Here is a 22,263-nt window from a genome sequence, read left to right as displayed (position 1 = left end):
AAGTGAGGGAAGTAGGTAACTAGGGACAGGTCCCTGGGAGGAATGCTGAGGATGGCTTCTTCCTGCCATGTTTTCTGTTTCCTTATCCAAGAGGACGTGAGAAGCAGTTACTTCACATTCCTGACCCTATGCATGGGGACACTCCCACCACATTTTTCCTGCCATGATGGACTGGAACTCTCTGAAACCATGAGCCAATATATAGCAAAGCTCCCTTAAGTTGCTCTGTCAGGTATTTTGTCACAGAAACAAAAAAGTAAAACAACTGGCATGTGCTTAAACTATACTAAAAGTAACGCAACAATCTATTCAAAGAAGACACAAAAGAATGAATCTAATATAAGCCTCCTTTACAACTTTACAGTACTTAGATTTACCTTTTCTAAAGCACCTATAGTATTTCAAGAGGAGGAGGGTATAATTATACCCTCAAAAGCCATAGATGGGATGGAGAGATGGCTAAACAGTTAAAGGCACTTGCTTGCAAAGCCTGACAGTGAGGGTTCAAATCCACAGTACCCACATAAAGCCAGATGCACAAAGTGGCACATCTGTCTGGAGTTCACTGGCAGCGGGAAGAGGCGCTGGGGCACCTATACTCTCCCTCCCTCCCATTCTCTCTCTCTGTTTGCAAATATACAATAAATTATTATTTGGTTTTTCAAGGGATAGTCTCACTCTGGCCCAGGCTGACCTGGAATATACTATGTAGTCTCAGGGTGGCCTTGAACTCATGGCAATCCTACCTCTGCCTCCCAAGTGCTGGGATTAAAGTCATGTGCCACCAAACCTGGCTTAATAAACTACTTTTGTAAAGCCAAAGATAGGGCTGAAGAGATGAAATTAGTGGCTAAGGTGCTTGCCTGAAAAACCAAAGGACTCAGGTTCAACTTTCCAGGTCCCATGTAAGCCAGACACACAAGGCGACGCAAGCACACAAGGTTGTACATGCACACAAGGCAGTGCACACATCTGGAGTTTGACTGCAGTGGCTGGAGGCCCTGCTGCATCAATTCTCTTTCTTCCACTCTCTCTCACTCATAAAAAAATTACAAAAATTATTTTAAAAAATAAAAGGCCAAAGATGGGCTGGAGAACTAGCTTAGCAGTTAAGGCACTTGCCTGAGAAACCTAAGGACCCAGGTTCAATTCTCCAGGTCCCACGTAAGCCAGATGCACATGGCAGCACATGCATCTGGAGTTCGTTTGCAATGGCTAGAGGCCGTGGTGCATCCATTCTCTCCCCCCCCCATCTCTCTGTCTCTAATAAATAAATAAATAAGTTAAAATAAATTTTTTTTTTAAAAAAGCCAGCCAGGCGTGGTGGCACACGCCTTTAATCCCAGCACTCAGGAGGCAGAGTTAGAAGGATTGCCATGAGTTCAAGGCCACCCTGAGATGACAGAGTTAATTCCAGGTCAGCCTGGACCAGAGTGAGACCTTACCTCAAAAAACAAACAAACAAAAAAAAAAAAAAAAAGCCAAAGATATCCTGAAAACATATATGCTTTACTGAGGTTGGATTAAAACTTAAAAATATATGGTACATTTGTAATTTCAAAGTAATTTTTTAGCCTTTTGATATCTTCAGATACAAAGTTTAAGGAAAAACAAATGTGAGCAAGTCTCAATCGTTGTGACAAGAGGTAATGACGTGGCTTTTCCTTACCTGTTTTCTTTCTCTTCAATGAACTCGTGGTCACTGAGCTCCGGGTACTGTACTACATTGACACGGACAGGTTGTGCACTTTGAAGCAGCCTTCGCACATCCTGTACTCTTAAGTCTTCACTCCATATTAATGACATAACTTCATGATTCATGTCATTCATGCCATCATCTTCCTCCTCGGCCTCTGTTCCTGAAGGAACATCTGATGAGAGCACCTGAGTAACAGACTTTATTATAATAATTACTGGAGAAGCATTGTTCCAAAGCTGAACCAGTGGGTGTCCACAACTATACCAAAACTCTAACCTAGAAATCTGGCTTAGTTTGAAATAGGAGTTTGTGACCTTGCTCTAGCTAGTTGCCAACTCCTGATCTCAAGTGATCCAATGCCTCACCTTTTGAGAAGAACTGTGGACCCAGAGCCTACAAATCTTAAAATCCTATACTGCCTACTGCCCCCCAACCCCAGGCTCCAGTTTTACTATTTTTCAGTACTTAAGAAAAACCTATTTAGGGCTGGGGAGATAGCTCAATGGTTAAAAGTACTTTCTTGCAAAGCTTGTCAGTCCAGGTTCAATTCCTCTATACCCACACAAAACCAGATACACAAAGGGACTCTTGTGTTTAAAGTTCATTTGTAGCAGCAAAAGGCCCTGGCATGCTCATTCTCTTGCAGGCAAATCAAAAAATAAATTTCAAACATACTTATACCTATTTAAAAGTCTAAACTAGGGAAATTCAATACCTTAAAAAGTATGAGAAAAAGAAATAGACTAAGTTGAAGACACAGGTACTCTGATTTTTTCCATTACAACAGTTAGTTGCTACTACAGGTACAAGCCAAGACACAGTCATGACCAATGCCTTCTACTGACTTGGCACTTGTCCTGATTCCAGGCAAAGAAAGGTACAGGAAAGACAAAACAGGCATTCAGTAAAAGACTCCTGCTCCCATGTTCAAATTATAATTAATAAATCCCATCCAGCATATGATCTAACGACAAAGTAATATATTCAGTTGCAACAAGAAGTAAATACAAATGAGTAATACTACTACTTTGATTTTACTTAGGGTTAACACTTAACTTTGGTATGATTTTCCTATCTTGATACTCACAGATTTCCCTCTGGGTAAGTTTCCTTCACAAGCCTGCTTAGAAAGATCCTGCCGCCCAATCAAGAGACAGACAGCTTCTGGCCAGTCTGAAGCAGGCTGCTCACGACAGTGATATATTGCATCTCTGATGGGAAGAGCAACTCCAAAAGGAAGAGTCTCCAAATCTCTTAAAGTGAATCCTTACAGTGAAACAGATGGAGAAAATTTTTATTTAGATTTGGACTACCCCAAATATCCTGACTGATTAATCAACAAATAAAGATGAACAATACTAAGTGCTGGCAAGCGTGTGGAAGAACAGTAATTCTCACCCACAACTGGTGCTCTAAACTGGTACAATAACTTTGGGAACACTGGTACATACAGATGGTTCCACCCCTTGTGTCCTTCCTAACCACACTGACATTTAGGAACAAGTGCACCAAGACACAAGAATAAAAATACCCAGCCGGGCTTGGTGGCGCACACCTTTAATCCCAGCACTCGGGAGGTAGAGATAGAAGGATCACTGTGAGTTCAAGGCCACCCTGAGACTACATGGTGAATTCCAGGTAACCCTGGGCTAGAGTGAGACCCTACCTTGAAAAAATCAAAAGTAAGATAATATAAAAATATCCAATAGCAGCATTGTTTCATTATGACAGAAAAGGAAACAGGGGAAAAATTCCATTGTTTGTCCTCAATAACAGGACTTGCAGCTACATCAGTCAACATAGATGAGAAATGTGGACTGAAGGAGACAGAGCAGTTTTGTCTGTGTGTGTGTGTGTGTGTGTGTGTGTGTGTGTGTATGGCTCAAAAGTATGTACTACTAGCAAAATATAAAGGTGAATAGCTATGAAGAAAGGCAAGGCAAAGTAACACAAAACGTACATAGTTATATATAGCACACAGGTATGTGGGAGGAGCTATAACCACCAGAAACACAGGACTTCAACTGTTGTGTTTCTAAATAAATATACAATATTCACTTGAGGGCTAGAGAGCTGTCTTAGCAGTAGAAGGCACTTTCTTGAAAGGTCAGGTGGCCTGGGTTCAAATCCCCAGTACCCATGTGAAGCCAGATGCACAAGGTAGATGCATGCATAGGCACATGTGTCCACTGGAGTTCATATGCAGTGGCAAGAGACCCTGGTGCACCCATACTGTTTCCCCTCCCACCCCCTTCCCTCTCTTTCCTTGCAAATAAATTATTTTTTTAAAAAATTCACTTGGGGACTGGAGAGATGGCTTAGTGGTTAAGGCTCTTGCCTACAAAGCCAAAAGACCCAGGTTCAATTCCCCAGAACCCACGTAAACCAGATGCACAAGGTAGCACATGTGTCTGGAGTTCATTTGTAGTGGCTGAAGGCCCTGGCACTCCCATTCTCTCTCTCTATTTCTCTCAGACAAATAAAATAAAGTTTAAAAAAATATATTCATTTGGTGTTATTCACTAAGCATATACATTTCATATATTTTTATGCATAATATATTTCATATTTTAAAGTTTTTAAATCTTCAGAATAATTCAAATTTATTTTTCCTGTAATGATTTTCCTAAACTTTAGAATATCATACATTATTTATAATATAGAAAGTTGGTTATTGAAACAAATATGTTTCCTTATATAACATTTTTATTCATCATTAAGGGTGCTGTAGCTAACTAGAATTCATCAGTTTTTTCAGCATGAAGTATCCCATATGTACATTGTAAGATAATTGTGTCATTTTCAAGGTGGTAAACAAAAAAATGTGAAGAACATCACTGAGCATAATTAGGAAATAATCCAGAAAATCCTGTAACATTCATTAGATATTATTGGGTGTGTGTGTGTGTGTGTGTGTGTGTGTGTGTGTGTGTGTGTGTGTGTGTGGTCTGTACGTGTACAGGTGTGCCTGTTTGTGTGTACATGTAAAAGCCAAAGGATAACCTGGAGTATCCTTCTAAGACACTGTCTACCTTCCTTGGGGACAGTCACTTACTGGCCGACAGCTCACCAAGTAGGCTAGACTAGCTGGCCAGCAAACCCCAGGGATCCACCAGTCCCCAACTCCCCAGAACTGAGATTATGAATGCACCACTTCAGGCTTACTTCATGGAGGTTCCGGGGATCAAACACAGATCTGCCTCGCAAGCACTTCACCAACTAAGCTATCTGTCCAGCCCCAAAGCATTACTTTTTAGCAAACTACTTAGTACATCCTCAATTTTTAAAAATATATTCTACTCAGTGATCTTTTGGTTTTGTTTTTTTTTTTTCAGTCATTGGTGAAAACAAGTCATTAACAATTAACATAAAGGGCTGGAGAGATGGCTTAGCGGTAAAGCGCTTGCCTGTGAAGCCTAATGACTCCGGTTCAAGGCTCGGTTCCCCAGGACCCACATTAGCCAGATACACAAGGGGGTGCACGTATCTGGAGTTTGTTTGCAGTAGCTGGAAGCCCTGGCATGCCCATTCTCTTTCTCTCTCTCTCTCTCTCTCTCTCTCTCTCTCTCCCTCTCTCTCTTACTCTCTGCCTCTTTCTCTCTGTCACTCTCAAATAAATAAATAAAAATAAACAACAAAAAAAAAACAATTAACATAAAACCCAGCACAGGGAGCAAGGCGTAGTGGCACACACCTTTAATCCCAGCACTCAGGAGGCAGAGGTAGGAGGACTGCCTTGAGTTCAAGGCCACCCTGAGACTACACAGTGAATTCCAAGTCAGCCTGGGCTACAGTGAGACCTTAACTCAGAAAAACAAAACAAAAAAAAAAATTTATTTGGGGGCTGGAGAGATGACTTAGCAGTTAAGTGCTTGCTTGTAAAACCTAAGACCCTGGTTCAAGTCTCAATTCCCCAGGACCCATGTAAGCCAAATGCACAAGTTGGCACATGCATCCAAGTTCATTTGCAGTGGCTGGAGGCCCTGGCGCACTCATTCATTCTCTCCTGCCTCCCTCTGCTTCTTTCTCTCTCTGTTGCTCTCAAATAAATAAATAAAAATAAACAGGGGACTTCTGGTTAAGATGCTGGTGTAGGAAAACGAATGGATCTGGATCTGGAAAGGATTATACTAAGTGAAGTAACCCAGGCCCAGGAAGCCAAACGTCATATGTTCTCTCTCATATACAGATCCTAGCTATAGATGATTGGACTTCTGTGTGAGTAGGAAGATAACTCAGTAGCAAAGACCAGTAAGTTAGAAAAGAGATAAAGGGAAGAGAAAGGAAGGGAAGAGGTACTTAATAGGATGGTATTGTATATATGTAAGTAGAAGAATAGATTAATGGGGGTGAAAAGGCCCAAGTGAGGTCAGGGGAAGAGACTGAGTAAAGGAAAGGTGGAGGAAGAGCTAATCAAAATCTAACAGGATATAAATAAGTCATATGGAAATCTACTTTTTTGGACAATGGAACACTCAGGAGCCATAGACTGTTACTAGAAAATTTTCAGTAACAGGGATGGGATATCTTCCAGTGAGTTGTTGGTCAGGGAGGCCCTTAATGCCCCCAAAATATTATAGGCCTTTGCCAAGGCCCTTGGTTTCCCACCAGGAAAGACCCTATTGCTGAAGACTCCACATACTTGGGCTGGAAGGCCACTGAAAAATTGTGCTGGAACTGAGCTGATAACCTCCTCCATGTAGACCAGCTGACAGAAAGCTGGAAGAAGCCATTCTGCATGCAGTTCAATGGGAGAGAGAAATCACCAGTGAAGATACTCAACAGTGAACACTACAAGACTTATTTTGCCAGCCAGGCCAAATGAGCCAGCCAACCAGTGCAATAATGGCATGTATGTCATTGTGGAAACCACCTGCCCTCTAATTGGACTGGAGGCCTGCTCCATGGGAGGGAATATATCCCTGATACTGAAAATCTACAACAGGGGTAGTCATGAGCCCTAAGGGTATAACGTCTGTTGCTGTCTGGCTAAATGTATATACTATGCTCATCAAACTGCCCAGTAAGCACTTCTCTTAATGTTTATAACCCATATATTAATGCTACTCTCACTCTTGGTAGAGAACCTTCTCTTTTCAGATGGCAGTGACCTCGGGCTGACTCAGAAGGCTTCATGATGCCGGGAAGAAGTGACAGGAATGCTCAGCAGCGCAATATCTCTATCACACCTTCCAAGGCTCGGGGTCCATTGAGGAAGAGGTGGCAGAAAGAATGTAAGGGCCAAAGGAAGGGTAAGATGCCTTGTAACGTGCTCCTCCAGACACAAAATGGCCTGGATATCCATGACCTCACAGTGCCTGAAATTACCTACACAAGACCATCATAATAGAAGGAAAAGATCATGACATCAAAATAAAGACACTGATTGAGAGGGGGAGGGGCTATGATGAAGAATAATAGAATAATAGAGTTTCAAAGGGGAAAGTTAGAGGACAGCATTACCATGGGATATTGTTTACAATCATGAAAGTTGTTAACAAAAATAAATAAATAAACTAAAAACAAGCAAACAAACAAATAAAATAAATAAAAACTTTTAAAAAAACAGCACAGGGGCTGGAGAGATGGCTCAGTAGACATTTGCCTGCAAAGTCTGATGGCCTGAATTCAATTCTCCAGTATTTACATAAAGCCAGATGCACAAAGTGGCATATGCATCTGGAATTCATCTGCACTGGCAAAAGGCCCTGGTGTGCCCATTTTCTTTCTTTTCTTTCTGTCTTTCCCTCTCTTCTTTACATATATATATATATATATATATATATATATATATTTTTTTTTTTTTTTTTTTTTTTTTTTTTTCCTGCCAGGCGTGGTGGCTCACACCTTTAATCCCAGCATTTGGGAGGCAAAGGTAGGAGGATCATGATGATTTTGAGGGTACCCTGAGACAAATAGTTAAATTCCAGGTCAGCCTGGACTAGAGTGAGACCCTATCTCAAAACACTAAAAAAAAATTTTTTTTTTCCAAGACCAGGGGTGGAGAGATGGGTGAGCAGTTAGGGCACCAGCCTGCATAACCTAACAACCGAAGTTTGATGCCCCAGAGTCCATGTAAAGCGAGATGCACAAAGTGGTACATGCATCTAGAATGCATTTGCAGTGGCTAGAGGCCCTGTCACACCCATTCTAACCCCCCTCCTTGCAAATAAATAAATAAAAATATTTAATAAAAAAATTTTTAAAAACCCAGAATGGGTTTTGCAACCAGATAATATATAACTCTTTTTCTTCCCTTTATTTCTTCCTAATTGAATGTTTCATTCATCATGGTACTTAAATTTCCTTAAATATTCTGAAATGTTTTCACAGTTAACTTTATACTTTACCAGAAATATTAATCTTGATATCTAAGTATCACAATGGCTTCAATTTTGAAGGTACAGTAACAAAAGTTCCCCATTCTGAGATCAGTTTACATAGCCCCAGTGTCAACTGGTACACAGTGAATGGAAAGATTTCCTGTGCCTTAAGAGATTAAAAAAAAAAAAAACTAGTATCCTACCTACTCTTCTGTACGTCAGGAAAAGAACTGTATAGCTAATGATTGAAAATCTCCATCGTGGGCCTTTTCTTTCATAAAGCCAAAGCCTCTTTCCTCATGCCTTCCAGTGCTAGCTACTAAGGGGAAGCAGGACTTAGGAGATAACGAAGAAGCTCTTACCTACGCTGGTCATCCAGACAACTAATCTTTCAGCTAGGCTAGAAACTGATGTAGAATGGCGGAAACTAAACCTACACAGAATAAACACAGAGGTATTACATACCACAGCAAAGCATAGCATTTTAAATTTCAAATAGAAGAGCATAATCTGAATACAAAAACATCACCTGCTTTCTTCTTGTTCTGGTTGTGGCTTTTGGGGAGCTAAAAGGCAATAAAGTGAAACTTTATTTTGATAGTCACCGTGGTAAAGAAAACATAACATGTAGCAGACATGTAGGAATGACAATTCATGGAGGAAAAAACCCAAGCAATAAAGTGAGTAGTCTACAAAGTTTAACTTCCTTGAAAGTAGTATAGTACCTACACAGCCACATTGCAATACAAATGAGATTTGTCAGACTTTAAATAACACTGATATCTGAATATCAGTTGTAGACCGCAGCAGTTAAGGCATTAGCCTGCATAACCTAATGACCTAAGTTTAGTTATGAAAGAGGCAAGAACAGTATGAAAGGGAAGATGTGGCTCTTCAAGTAAAAACATATTTCACCATTTCTATTTCTGTTCCAATACTGACATCTGTAAATACTTCTTTAGGGAGGCAAAGCATTATTAACAACTTACTCATTGTCACTTTGAATAAATACCGTGAGGCTTCATCAGCAGTACAGTTCTCATCACCAAGGATGTAAAGCGCGATACTCTGCGGAGGAGAGAATAAAGCAATTATTTGCTTTCTATTTTCCACTTTTGAGTGATTTGCTTTGTTTTGTTGTAACAGGATCTCATGTAGCCCAGGCAGTCCTCAAACTCACCATGTAGCTAAGAAAGGCTGACCTGAACTTTTACTCCTCCTGCCTTTACCACCCAAATGCTGGGATAATAGGCATGTGGCACTATGTCCAAATTGGAATGGGAGGCTGGATTTGTTTGTATGGTTGGTTTTGAGTTTAGTTTTTTGATATTTACTTTTGTTTACTTGAGGCCAAGACTTCACACTGACCTACAACTCATTGTGTAGCTCAAGCTGGCCTGCAACTCACAATCTCCCCTGCACTAGGACTGAGTGGGCACCACACTCGGCTTAGTTTTGTTTTCCTTCTTCTTCTTATTTTTTATTTATTTAAAACTCACTCTGTTACAAGGGCTGGCTTGAAACACTGCACTGTCTTACTAACAGCCTCCCAAGTACTAGAATTTCAGGACATGCCACCACCTCAGGCTGAACTGGATATAACTTGTTATTTTCTAACAACAACACTGAGGTATAATTAAGGAGAAAATCATAATATAAGGAGACTCATCCATTTTAGGTCCACAACTCTTTGAGCTTAGACAAGCATGTAATGACTACTGTACCCAATATTTTTATTTATATATATATATATCATATTTATATATCTGTATATACTGTACCCAATATTTATATATATATATCATATCATATCAAATATATATCACACCTGAAAAGCTCCCCTGTGTTCTCTGTCACCAACCCGACCTCCTACAACCAACAATGGAAACATCATTTTGTGCGTCCTGAGACAATACGTAAATAAAAACATGCAGTGTGCAGCCACTTGTGTTCGACTTTTATAACACACTATATAGTACATGACATTCATCTACTTTAGTGCTTTTATGGGGAGTTGTGATTTTACAACTAACTTCAATCTACTCAATGTAGTTTGTTTCCAGTTAGGAGAAAACCTGCTTTAAACATTCATGTTCAGGACTTTGTATCCATATACTTTAGAACCAAAGAAGAATTAAGGTACTGGGGAGATGGTTCAGTGGGTAAAGCCCTTGCTGCACAGGCAGGAGGAAATGGGATCAGATTCCTAGCACCCATGTACAGTGCTGAGTATAGTGGTATGCATTTATAAACCCAGCAATGGGGGATAGAATAGAGAATAACTGGACTCTCTGGTCAGCTCATCTAGCTTAATCAGTGAACTGTGGGTTCTGTAAGATCTAATCTCAAAGAATATAAGAGGCAAAAAAGGAATATGAGAGGAACTGAGTAAGACACTCTGGACTGACTACACACACACACACACACACACACACACACACGTGCTGAAACAGGCACAAACATGTATATACATATAAAGGCATACCATACACATATACAAAATAGAAGAATTATTTTGCCTTACAGTAAACAAATATTAAATTTTACAAAATATTGGACCAGTTTTCCATGTCAACCAGCAAACTTAAGAGTTTTAGTTACTCTTAACCATCACTAAAACATGCTGCTAGTAATCCTAACAGATGTCTAATAGTGTCATAGCAGTTTCTGGTGGTAGTAAATATTTTCACGTACCTCATTTAGGCTTTATTTGAAACATTATCTTTACTTACAAATAACATCAAAACATGTGAAACAGTTTAAGTGACTGCAATTCATCAACTAGACAGATGTTATTTTAAAAAAGATTCACCAGAGGGGAATAAGGTTTGTATTGCATGGCGAAATTATTTAACTTAATTAACTGTAGTCCATCTTGGAAGTGGTGGAATTAACTACCAAGCAAAAACATTCTTTTTTATTTTTTTCAAGGTAGGATCTCACTCTGGTTCAGGCTGACCTGGAATTCACTCTGTAGTCTCAGGGTGGCCTCAAACTCACGGTGATCCTCCTACCTCTGCTTCCCGAGTACTGGGATTAAAGGCATGTGCCACCACACCTGGCCAAAAACATTCTTATTTATACTAAGAATCTCCATGTGGCATTATTATCCCCCAAAAGCTACAACAATATTTGTTTTGAGAAAAAAATCATAGAAAAAGCAAATGAAAAACTCTTCAAAAAGAACAAAATATTTACCATATCACTAATACAAGTCAATGTTTTAATCTAATATTTTTAGATATAAATCACATTACTCAAAGGTGCCACAATAAGTAGACAAAAACAAGGTCTATTAAAAGAGAAAATGAAGGTCCTTGAGGACAGGCCCTCATGAAAGTCACTCCCCTACTTTCCCTTCCTGTCACTTCAGCAAATTCGGAGCAGACAGGACCATTTGCACACAGATCAGCAGACACAGAAAAGTAAAGATCCACAACAAGCTAGAGAATCTGGAATGCATTGCTATAAATCTATCATTAGCTGAGAAATGTTTTAAACAGTTAAACATAATGAAACTCCAGCCAGGAGTAGTAAGTAGCTCATGGCTTTGATGCAGCCAGCCTGGGCTAGATCAAGTAAAACCCTGCCTCAAAGCAAACAAGAAATCTGGTGAGGCTCATGACAAAACCAAAAGCTGACCAAGGATCTTTGTGTCATATTTTTAAATAGTACTACACCTATAAGAAGAACATTATACAGAAATACCAACAGCATAAAAACTAAAGAAAGAGTCCAGTGGGTAAAGTACTTGCTAGGCAAATGAAAGGACCTGAGTTCAAATCTCAAACATCCAAGCGAAATGAGGGGAATAAGAGTGTGTGCTCCTGGAAACTAGGGAAGTGGAAACAGAAGGGATGGGACTTGCAGAATAGCTAGTCTTGACAAGCAGTGAGCTCTGGGCTCAGTGAGACTGCGCTTCAAAAACATAAACACCTTTAATCCCAGCACTGGGGAGGCAGAAGTAGGAGGATCACTACAAGTTTAAGGCCAACCTGGGACTACAGAATGAATTCCAGGTCAGCCTGGGATAGAGCAAGACCCAACCTTGAAAAAAAACAAAAAAAAAATTAATAAATAAGTTAGTTAATTAAAAATAAAGACAACTGAGGAGAAAACCCAACAAATACACACACACACACACATATGCATGCGCACACAAGCGAAAGCCCAGGAGATTAAGAACAAAATCCAGTTTTACAGAGAGCATTTGTGAGTTCTACAGAATGGGAGAAGTTGAAATCAAATATCTGATAAGTAATTAATATTTAGAGTATACAAACAGCTACATCAATCCTTAAAAAAATTCACAATTTAAAACAGTCCTTGAGAATGAATAGTTATTTCTACAAAGATATATGTAGCCAGTAGCATATGAAAATATGCTCAAAATCACCAGTCATGAAGGACATGCAAGTCAAAAGATGGTAATTATAGGAATATATGTATCTGCTGAAATTCATCAAACTGCACAGTGAGAGGAAAAGGTGAATTTACTACAACTTGAAATCAAACTTTGAAAGGAAAGGAAAAACTAAACAAAACAGCCAATATTCTGAATACATACCAGGACCACTAGTCTGCTTCTTTCACAGATCCCAGGGAGGTAAGGATAAGGTGGTGTTCCTTCACCCTTCAAACAAGAACTCACCCACTGATAAATACTTGGTGGCTCAGAAGTAAAAAATGATGGATGATGCATAAATCCCATTTGACCTTTAAAATGTTTATAAAGACATATATACATTAAGACTGTTTTAATCTATCATCATTTCAAAACTATCAAAATTACATTTTTCAGTATTATCCAAATAAACTGTGTTTTCTGCACAGTAAGAAGCTGACTATATTTATCATATGTAAATTTAAACTGTTTTGATTTTATCCCATTCAATTCCAATTTTTTCCGATTTTATCACTATCGTGTCCTACTTAGCAAACTGTCATGCCCAAAGCATGTAAGCATCTAACCAAATCCAACCAACACCTAAAGGTGAGAATGCACAAGGGACAAGATTGATTCACTACTGTTCTGTAAATCTCTTTAGCTAAAGTCTAGGACAGTACAGTAGTGTTGGAAATGATCTACATTTGTGCTGTTCAACATGATAAATGCTAGACCTATGTAGCTACTGGTTAGTGCACTAAGGATCTAAACTTTTATGAAACAAATTCTAGTAATACATATAACTAAGAGCTACTAACTGGACAGCACAGATCTAGGTAAGTGTATCCCCTGGCACTGGAAGCTCTCTTCAAGCTTTTCTAAGTCAGAACTTTCAAAATGGATAATGTTTTCCCTATACATTCAAGAAGTTATAAATTATGGTTATTACAACTCAGATATTAAATACTACAAATGAAAACCTGAGCTGGGGAGATGGCCCAGTTGTTAAAAGCACTTGGTGTGTAAGCCTGACAACTTGAGTTTGGATCCCCAGAACCCTCATAAAGCCAGATGGAGTAACACATGCATCTGTAATCTCACAGCATTTCCAGCAATGGGAGGTGGAGTCAAAAGAATCCAGAAGCTCCCGGGACAGATAGTATAGTAGTAAGAAACAGAAGAGACCACCTCAAACAAGACAGAAGGGAGGGCCCAAGGTTGTCTTGACCTTCACACACATACCAATACAAACACACAAACACAATCTGTTTGGCAAATGTTAAGAAATATACCCTTAGCAATTCACACACACACACAAATAAAATAAAATAAGAAGAAAATGCCAATACACTGTTCAGAAAATCTGGAACATCATCAAGACTTACCTTGATCAATTGTGCACACCTGTCCAGAAGTTCTGACAAGAGTTGGATAGTCTCTATAGTAATGATCTACATAAGGCCCCAATTGTAAGTCCCTGAAAAATTAAGGGCATACAAAAAAAGAAGATAGATATATATATATGGCATTTTTCCATCAGAGTTAGAAAGATCAGTGAGAGGCTGGAGAGATGGTTTAACAGGTAAGATGTTTGCCTGCAAAGCCACAGGACCCAGGTTCGATTCCCTAGGACCCACATAAGCCAGATGCACATGATGGCACATGCATCTGGAGTTCATTTGCAGTGGCTGAAGGGCCTGGAGTATTCATTCTCTCTCCCTCTCTCTCTCAAATAAATAAAGAAAAACAAAATATTTTTTAAAAAGATCAATGAGTTAAACTTTTCAATTTAAAACATATGTTTGCCGGGCGTGGTGGCGCACGCCTTTAATCCCAGCACTCGGGAGGCAGAGGTAGGAGGATCGCCGTGAGTTCGAGGCCACCCTGAGACTACATAGTGAATTCCAGGTCAGCCTGAGCCAGAGTGAGACCCTACCTTGAAAAACCAAAAAAAAAAAAATAAAAAAAAAAAAAATAATAAAACATATGTTTATAGGTTGATGAGATGGCTCAGCAGTTAAAGGTCCCTGCTTGCAAAGCCTGCCATCCCAGTGTTCAATTCCCCATTACCCAAGTAAAAACAGACACACAGATGCACAAAGTAACACATGCATATATATGGATTTCGTTCATAGCACCAAGTGGCCCTGGCACACCCAATATTCTTTTTCTTTCTCTATCTGTTTCTCTCTCTTGCTCGCTCTTATAGCTTTTTTTTTTCTTTTGAGGTAGGGTCTCACTCTGGTCCAGGCTGACCTGGAATTAACTCTGTAGTCTCAGGGTGGCCTTGAACTCACAGCGATTCTCCTACCTCTGCATCCCAAGTGCTGGGATTAAAGGCGTGCGCCACCACGCCCAGCTTCGCTCTTATATCTTAATAAGAAATAAGTAACTTTTTTTGTTTGTTTGTTTTGTTTTTCAAAGTAGGGTCTCACTCTAGCCCAGGCTGACCCAGAAATCACTCTGTAGTCCTGTAGTCTCAAGGTAGCCTCGAACTCTTGGCAATCCTCCTAGGACTGCCTCCCAAGTGCTAGGATTAAAGGTGTGCTCCACCATACCCGGCAATAAGAAATAAATAAAATATTTTTTAAAATATGTTTATGAGAAAGATAATCAAATCCTAAATCTCCTTACTATGTTTCTGGACTTTAAAGTACTTAGTATGACCAGTGCAATCCATCCTGCTTTCCTCTTTTCTCTAAACAAATTTCAGGGAAGTAAACCTAGACACGAAGCATGATGGTCTCATTCATTTATTATTAGTTAGGTGAACCTCAGCAAATAAGCTCTATGAGCCTCAGTAATTTTTTCCTTTCAGAAAATGAGGACATATAAGCTAACTTACTGTGAGAATCGTTGGTTATCTGGTTTTAGCTCCAGTCTCCCTTAGTTAGGCTGACCTCAAGCTCAATGCTTCCTGCATCAGCCTCACATGTGCTAGGATTATAGGTTTGTGCCATCACTCCCAGCTAATAGGAGGTTTTGAAGGTTAAATAGCATATGAAAAATATACAGCATGATGACACATGCCTATAAATCCTAGTTCTCAGCTACACATTTAGACCCCATAGCCCCCCAAAAGGAAAAACTTTAAAAATACATGACATTATAAATATCACATACTTCAGACAGCCATAATTTAGAATTTTAAAATTATTTAAGTACAGTTTTCATGGTAGTAACTATTTGTCATAAGAGAAACTAGTCATAATTAAAATGCCATGTTTTAGAAAAGTATTTCAGGATCATGAGAACAAGAGAAGTCAGAAAACATGCTACAATCTTAACTGAGGCTGAAGTAGCACCACCAATCTAAGTGTAACTTACAGAATTCAGCTGCAAACAAGATAAAAAGGCTGCTGAAACCTACTCTGAGCACCACCAATTGTGAACCTGTGAGAAGGCCAGGAACAAGACCACAGAGCACAACAAACCAAGCTATGGCTGAAACCTACACTTGCATTCTTAGAATACTGGGGCCAGGCTCCTCATCACTACAACAGGGGTCATGTGTACTTCGTCTGACACACTGTATGGAAACCATGACTTTACAAGCTGTAACACACACTGTAGGATTGTATTACTGCAAAACAGATGCTATTATAGTACTTCAACTACAGTGTGATCAAATATCTTGTCAAAACAGTTTAGTAAGCCATCCTTTTTTTGTTTTGTTTTGTTTTTTTTTGTTTTTCGAGGTAGGGTCTCACTCTAGCCCAGGCTGACCTGGAATTCACTACGTAACCTCAGGGTGGCCTCGAACTCACAGAGATTAAAGGTGTGTGCCACCATGCCCAGTTTAAACCCTCCTTTTTGTGTGTGACTTTCCACCATTAATCCTGAGATAAAATGTAACATTCCCAGCATGGCTGGCAGGTCCTTACATAACTGGTATCTTCAAGCAGTTCTGTAGTTTACAGAAAATACTGTATCTGAGGATGTAGATTCCAGAAAAATTTTAATAAGGTTCCTATATGATATCATAGAAAATATGTAAGGACCTCTGGCAGCTTCTGACATACAAATAATATTTACCTTGCCAGCTGAACAAGAAGGTCAACAAGTGAACAAATTCCTTCTCCCATTAAAGTATTTAACTTAAGCTCTTCATAGACGAGGTGAAGAACAAAAAAGACTGCAGGTATATGAGGAAAGAGAAGAGTAGAAGAATCCAGACTGAGGCTCTGTGAAAAATCTTCATTCTTCACCCTTGAACATTCCAAAGAACTCAAACATAAAGATTTGCTCTGAAGATGAGACTCAACATTATGATGGTAGTCTGAATTCAGTAAATATTCCCAGTCCTGAAAAGAATAAAAAGGATATTATTATTTGTATAATGCTTAAAACAACATTTAAAAAGAAAAGTAGGGGCTAGGGAGATGGCTCAAATGGTAAAAGGGTTACTGCGCAAGTGTGAAGACCTGACCCTCATAAATGCTACATGGACATAGTAGACCACCTCTAATCCCAGAGGTTGGGAGGCAGAGATGGGATACCTAGGACAAGATGGCTAGCTAGACTACCTGAATCATTGAGCTCTGGGTTCAGGCCAAAAATGGACTGTATAGCAAGACCCTGTCTCAAATATAAATATATTGTGGGTCTGAACCTGATGGCACATGTCTGCCTTGAAGCCCAGCACTCGGGAGCCTGAAACTGAGGCCAACTTGAGCTACTTGAGCCCCTCAGCAAGAGGACTCGTGCTTCAGAAGCTCACACCACAACCGTGTGCATCTTATTCTTTCCCACAGTGCCTTTGTATTAACCCCAGTGCTTAAGCTTCTGGTGAAATCTCTTGACAACTCCAACTCTACTTTAAAAAAGAAAATTAATTGGACATGGTAGAACTTGCCTATAAACTCAGCACACAAGAGGCCCAGGCAGAATGAGCACTGAAAATCTGAGGCAAGACTAGGCTACACATGGAGTTTGAAGCCAACAAGACTCATACAGTGAGGCTCTGTCACAAAAAAAAAAAAAAAAAAAAAAAAGCTGGATTGATGGTTCAGTGGATAAAGATGTTTGCTTGTAAGGTATGAAGATCAGGGTTCAATTCCCCAGTACCCACACAAAGCCAGATGCAGAAAGTAGCACATGCTCCTGGAGTTTATTTGTAGTGGCAAGTGGTCCTGGGGTACTCATTCTCTCTCTGTGTCAAACAAATTAATAAAATATTGGAAAAAGAAAAGACTTATAAATTGGATATGCAAAATGAAAAACTGGGGCTGGAGAGATTGCTTAGTGGTTAAGGAGCTTGCCTGCAAAGCCAAAGGACCCAGGTTTGATTCTCTAGGACCCATATAAGCCAGACACACAAGTTGGCATATGCATCTGGAGTTCCTTAGCAGTGGCTAGAGGCCCTGGTGCTCCCGTTCTCTATCTGTCCATCTCTCTCTTCAAATAAACAAACAATTTTTTAAATGAAAAGCTGCATTAACTATAGCTGGGTGTGGTATGGTGTGGTATGATATGATATGATATGATGGTAAACACCTATAATCTCAGTACTGGAGAGGCTAAGGGAAGGGGGCTGTTGTGATTCCAAGTCCAACCTACATTACTAGCCTAGCCAGAATTGCATGAAAAGACCCTGTCTCAAAAATCAGAAACAAAACAGCCTTTCTCATCCAAAGCTCTGTTACACCTCATATTAAGAGAAAATAGTGATTGGTATACATGTGTTGATATAACATACTTGCTAGATAAATATCAACAATTATTATTGGTTAATTTAAAAAAATTAAACAAGGGGCTAGAGAGATGGCTTAGTAGTTAAAGTACTTGCCTACAAAGCTAAAAGACCCAGGTTCAATTCTCTAGTACCCATGTAAAGCCAGATGCATGAGGTAGCACATGCATCTGGAGTTCATCTGCAGTACCTAAAGGCCCCAGCATACCCATTCTCTTTTTCTCTCTATCTTCTCTCTCTCAAATAAATAAATAAATAAAAAGAAAAAAATAAACAAAGGTGTTTAGAAATGGGAATGTAAAATACTCTGATTTGATAATTATGCACTTTACATATGTCAACTTTTTACAATGTATCCCATATTGTATAACTAATATAACAATTAATAAAAATGTATTATGATCATTCAAAAGAAAAAATATTTTTAATTTTTTTTTTCATTTTATTGGCAAGCAGAGAGAGACAGACGAGAGACAGACAGAGATAGAGAAAGAAAATTTAATTCAGGTCGTCAGGTTTGCAAGCAAGTGCCTTAACCCTGAGCCATCTATTCAGTACAAAAATATATTCTTAACATGTACATACAGCAAAAGATTCAGGTCCAAAATGTATAACCAACTTTCATAGCTGAATAAATATTTTTAAAACGTAAAAAATAAAGGATTTGAACAATAACAATGCAAAAGGATAAGTAGCTAATTAGTCTTAGAAAAAGAACTTCATTAGAAATCAAGACAAAGTAAATTAAACATGAAGAGAAACTACACTGGTTCAAATGAGAACAGCTAACAAAGGCAAATGTTAGCAAAGATAGAGCAGGTGGAGGAATTCTCTCTCATACATCACTGGCCAGAGGGTAATATAGTATGATATGACCAGTTTAGGCACCAGCAATGATCCAAAGCCATTTGTTCAAGAAAAAGGAAAATATATATTAACTGTTGAATGTTGGGAACAGCTTTATGGTGGTACATGCCTTTAATCCCAGAACTCTAGAAACAGAGGTAGGAGGATTGCTATGAATTAGAGGCCAGCCTGGGACTACAGAGTAAGTTCCAGGTCAGCCTGGGCTAGAGTAAGACCCTACTTCAAAACACCAAAAAAAAAAAAAAAAAAAAAAAAAAATTTAAGGAAATATCATAGAAACCCACTAGCAAAAGAAAGGAAAAACAACTTATGATATATTCATATTATTCAAAAATAAAAACTAGTAACTGGTATTTGCAACATGGATGAATCTCCAAAACATTACCCTGAATGAAAGAAACCTTACATATACTAGATATTAAGTACAGTACTATCTCACTTATATCAAGTTCTAGAAGAGGCACAACAAAAATAACAGTGACAGAATTCAGGCCAGTGGTTGTTAAAGGAAGAAAAGGGACACATTACAAGCGACATGCAAGGACTTTAAGAAGTCCAATATATTTCAGCCTCTTTAGAGAAACTCTACGAAAAGCTAAATGCTACAAATAGGTGATCAAATTGCAATAAATTATTTGTATGACCACAATGAAATCATGTAGCAATGCATGTGTTACGGTAATTTTAGATGATTAAAGATGATATAACCCCCACAGAAAATACAACTGATCCTGCCTTTCAAAACAACTTACTGAGTATTACAATAAAGTAAAAAGTGTTGAAAAAAATAAGACAAATTGGGCTGGAGAGGTGGCTTACCAATTAAGTTACTTGCCTGCAAAGCCAAAGGACCTGGGTTTGATTCCCCAGTACCCACATAAAACCAGATCCACAAAGTGGCACATGCATCTTGGAGTTTACAGTGGCTAGAGGCCCTGGCATACCCATTCTCCCTCTCCCTCTCTCTCTGTCTCTCTCTAATAAATACTTTAAAAAAAAATAAGACAAGTTGATAGGAGTACCATAACATGGGAAACCAATACAAGTATCCATAAATGAATCTATATTAGCAAAGACTAGTAAGGCTTACATCATCAGATCCCGTCTCAGAAGGCCTTGCTTTTTTAGGTGCAATAACAGGGGAAAGTGATCCTTCAAAGTCAAACTGAAAACACAAAAGAGAAGACAAAAATCATAACTTTATTACACTCAGCAAACCAGCTTAAAAGATTTAGGTATCAGTTCTGCTAAGCATGAAAATTGAGGAAAGTCAACAAAACTCATTTTTTTAAACGCAGAAAATTATGGAACAAGTCATCTTTCTTCTAAACTATCATGAAGAGGAAGGTAAATCATATATGTACAAGTATCTAGTACAGTGCCTGGGCTCACAGGCATTGTCATGATCATTTCCTTTACTTTCTACTTTTTAATGATGTACATTATATAGCACCTTTCTCTAGTAGAAATTTTAGGCATATCCACACAACAAAGAAATATTCAAAAGCATCATATACAGCAGAAATTTTGTACTCTGTACTACATTATGGAAATTAAAAACAATTAATAAAACTGAACATGGCAATAAGCACCATTTATCTCAACCTTTGATTATGAAACAAAGGACTAGGGAAAATGTTCATATGGTACAGTGCTTGCCTAGCATGCGCAATCTTTATTTTGAAAATAAAACATAATAAAAGTTATATGCAATCTTATCAACAAATGCCAAAACAATTTGGCCTCAAAAACTGCCTTCTGTAAAAAGCAAAGAGGCAACCTACAGAATGGGAAAAAATCTTCGCCAGCTATATATCTGATAGAGGATTAATATCTAGGATATACAAAGAACTCAAAAAGTTAAATAATAAGGAATCAAACAAGCCAATCAAAAAATGAGCTATGGAGCTAAATAGAGCATTCTCAAAGGAAGAAATACGAATGGCATATAAGCATCGAAAAAAATGTTCTACATCACTAGTCATCAGGGAAATGCAGATTAAAACTACATTGAGATTCCATCTCACTCCTGTCAGATTGGCCACCATCATGAAAACAAATGATCATAAATGTTGGCGGGGATGTGGAAAAAGAGGAACCCTTCTACACTGCTGGTGGGAATGCAATCTGGTCCAGCCATTGTGGAAAACAGTGTGGAAGTTCCTAAAACAGCTAAAGATTGATCTACCATATGACCCAGCTATAGCACTCCTAGGCATATATCCAAAGGACTCATCTCATTTCCTTACAAGTACGTGCTCAACCATGTTATTGCTGCTCAATTTATAATAGCTGGGAAATGGAACCAGCCTAGATATCCCTCAACTGATGAGTGGATAATGAAGATGTGGCACATTTATACAATGGAGTTCTACTCAGCGGTAAAGAAAAATGAAGTTATGAAATTTGCAGAAAAATGGATACCCAGGCCCAGAAATCCAAATGCCACATGTTCTCTCTCATATGTGGATCCTAGCTACAGATGATTGGGCTTCTGCGTGAGAAGGAAAATACTTGGTAGCAGAGGCCAGTAAGTTAAAAAGGAGACATAAAGGGTAGAGAAAGGAAGGGAGGAGGATACTTAATAGGTTGATATTGTATATGTGTAAGTACAATGATTGTAATGGGGAGGTAATATGATGGAGAATTTAATTTCAAAGGGGAAAGTGTGGGTGTGGGGAGGGAATTACCATGGGATATTTTTTTATAATCATGGAAAATATTAATAAAAATTTAAAAATTTTTAAATTTAAAAAAAAAAAAAGAATCTTGGGGCTGGGGAGATGGCTCAGCAGATAAGACAATTGCCTGCAAAGTCTAACAACCTGGGTTCACAATTCCCCAGTACCCACATACAGCCAATGCACAAAGAGATGCAAGCATCTGGAATTTGTTTTTAGTGGTTAGAGGCCCTGGCATACCTGTTCTCTCTGTCTTCTGTCTCTCTCTGCTTGCAAATAAATAAATAAAAAGTTTGTTTGTTTGTTTTTTAAAAGAATGTTGAATGGACACAGCTTCTAAATAATATTTGTCCTAATATTCTAGTTCTTAAGACTTTATTTATTTATTTTTGCTATGGTTTTTCAAGGTAGGGTCTTGTTCTAGCCCAGGCTGACCTGGAATGCACTATGTAGTTTCAGTGTGGCCTTGAACTCATAGCAATCCTCCTACCTCTGCCTCCCAAGTGCTGGGATTAAAGGCATGTGCCACCACACCCAGCTTAAGACTCATTTCTTGAGAACACAATAAATATATGGTTAATGGTTTGTGAAAAGAAATACTGTAAATTACTTGT

General features: G+C 38.8%; 1 protein-coding gene across 2 annotated transcripts in view; it reads right to left on the bottom strand.

The window, feature by feature from the left end:
- Positions 1–22,263, bottom strand: part of Anapc1 (anaphase promoting complex subunit 1) — a 96,494-nt gene that overhangs the window by 40,171 nt on the left and 34,060 nt on the right. For both annotated transcript variants that reach the window (XM_045146906.1, XM_045146907.1), the window contains 9 exons: positions 20,059–20,133; positions 16,445–16,713; positions 13,795–13,886; positions 12,590–12,738; positions 9,012–9,090; positions 8,552–8,588; positions 8,385–8,455; positions 2,787–2,965; positions 1,670–1,884 (listed from right to left, as the gene is read on the bottom strand). In XM_045146906.1, the coding sequence (XP_045002841.1) occupies positions 1,670–1,884; positions 2,787–2,965; positions 8,385–8,455; positions 8,552–8,588; positions 9,012–9,090; positions 12,590–12,738; positions 13,795–13,886; positions 16,445–16,713; positions 20,059–20,133 (1,166 nt within the window). The remainder of the gene's footprint in view (positions 1–1,669; positions 1,885–2,786; positions 2,966–8,384; positions 8,456–8,551; positions 8,589–9,011; positions 9,091–12,589; positions 12,739–13,794; positions 13,887–16,444; positions 16,714–20,058; positions 20,134–22,263) is intronic.

This window comes from Jaculus jaculus, chromosome 4, assembly GCF_020740685.1.
Source record: "Jaculus jaculus isolate mJacJac1 chromosome 4, mJacJac1.mat.Y.cur, whole genome shotgun sequence".
NCBI lineage: Eukaryota > Metazoa > Chordata > Mammalia > Rodentia > Dipodidae > Jaculus > Jaculus jaculus.
This window is presented reverse-complemented; position numbering and strand designations above follow the sequence as displayed.